The 1858-nt window shown below is 40.7% G+C and overlaps 1 protein-coding gene across 1 annotated transcript in view; it reads left to right on the top strand.

The window, feature by feature from the left end:
* LOC119592423 (murinoglobulin-2-like) overlaps positions 1 to 1858 on the top strand; it is a 12304-nt gene that overhangs the window by 9472 nt on the left and 974 nt on the right. The window contains exons 9-12 of the mRNA XM_037941245.1: positions 592 to 733; positions 957 to 1183; positions 1293 to 1384; positions 1641 to 1762. Coding sequence (XP_037797173.1) covers positions 592 to 733; positions 957 to 1183; positions 1293 to 1384; positions 1641 to 1762 — 583 coding nt within the window. The remainder of the gene's footprint in view (positions 1 to 591; positions 734 to 956; positions 1184 to 1292; positions 1385 to 1640; positions 1763 to 1858) is intronic.

Here is a 1858-nt window from a genome sequence, read left to right as displayed (position 1 = left end):
CGAAAAGAAAGGACAATAACTGCCATAGTACTGCCAGACCATCTGTGACCAGAAGTTGGGAACCCCCGCCGTAGTAATTTCCTATACATCTCTTGTTTATTTGTCTTTCCAGTTGCAGTTTTTAATGGAACTATACAAGCAATCAAGTATATATTTATTCTGCTGTCTCTTGAATCGTTAACTTTGAGTGATTCGTAGGTACTAAAACTTTCCCTCAGACCCAACCTTTCCTTAGGATTTTTAAATTGTGTTTTGTGTGTGTTTTCTTTTTTACTCTTTTCTTATATTATTACGTAATTTTTTTACCTCTGAGTAATAACAACAACGTTATGGGTCTGTATATAAGACGGCAATTTTAAGTACAGACCGAATGGCCTCACGTATGTACGCTACATAATCACATGTTATACGATTGTTTCACTTTTAAGAGATAGTGTATCAGTTTTCATGTTAAAAATAATAAAATATCCTGTATGGAGATTCAGCTGTAATTATATCTAATTTTTACAAAACTGCTGAAAATAATCCACCTCTCTCGCATAGAGATTTATATGTAATTGTATCATATTTTTCCATGATTGTGGTTTACAGAAATAATGCCCCCAGCGAGGGAGGGGAACACACCCCCGCGGATCCCTTCTCGGTCCGGACTGACGTGCCTTCCCATGCTAAAAAGGGCGAGCTCCTTCCCTTTCGGATAACCACTGAGAGTCATCTCGATCGGACTGTGTATGTAAGTTACTCGTGCGTCTTGCTCTTGCTTTTTCCTTTCGTATGTTGGAGGTTTATGATATTCATCTCAACGCTTTTTTATTGTTTTTTTGTTTAGTTTGTGATAATGATGCCACAGCCAGGGAAAGGGAACCTGTTTTTTTTTATCGTAGACTATTTCACCCCATTTATTATCGACAATACATAAAAATAATATCAAATGTGAACCTTTTTCCTCCACACAGGTAACAATAATGCTCGACAACACGACACAATACGAGATCGTAGAAGACGCAAGCCAGACGGCCACGAAGGAGGCAGGAGAACGAAGCACCTGCTTAAAAGCGCGGGGCACGACCACAAGCGTCTTCAAAATCAGGCCTCTGGTAGCCGAGGTCGTCAACGTTACCGTGGGCGTGAGTGTGCAACAACAGAGTAGCTTATCCTGCGAAGGCGCGGATCCATATGAAAGGTGAGGAAACAAAGTGCTTCTCCAAAAGTAGCTCAGGTATAAGAATGGCTTGTCACTGAATTCAATTCGCCGTGTCTCTTTCGGACCTAATATTCCTCGCATCTTTCAGTGAATACATTTACGTTTCGTTATTGAACGTCACGGTTGAGTCGGAAGGATTTACACGAGAAAAGACTTGGGCAAAATACGCCTGTGGGCCGGGTGAGTTTAAGGATATACATGCCTGCTTTGTGCATGACTGGTAAAATCAACGAGATATCCGAATCACACATAAGAAGACAACAAAGGAGCATTTCTTGCTCCTGCAAGTTGCACACAACGTACACTAGGGACAAGCATGCATATCACATAGTATAAACTCGCAAACAAGTGAACATATGCTTAATATATCTAGCACACTAGTTAGTAATCAGTTACAGCTTTAGAAAAAAAATAAAATAAAATCATTTTTTCCCAGACATACGTAGCGGACAAGACACCTTGCAAGATTGGAGGGTAGAAGCCCCTCCTGAGGCTGTACAAGGTTCTGTAAAGGCTTGGCTCAGCGCTGCAAGCAACTTCATGGCTGTAATAGAACAGGTGACTTGAATTACATTTCTTGGCCGTGGGTTTACGCCGCAAAACATGATTTCTAAATGGTATGGATTAGTATCAGACATAGTAGGCAACCCTAGT

Source organism: Penaeus monodon, chromosome 30 (genome assembly GCF_015228065.2).
Source record: "Penaeus monodon isolate SGIC_2016 chromosome 30, NSTDA_Pmon_1, whole genome shotgun sequence".
Taxonomy (NCBI): domain Eukaryota; kingdom Metazoa; phylum Arthropoda; class Malacostraca; order Decapoda; family Penaeidae; genus Penaeus; species Penaeus monodon.
Note: the sequence above shows the minus strand (reverse complement) of the source record. Positions and strands in the feature narration are given on the sequence as shown.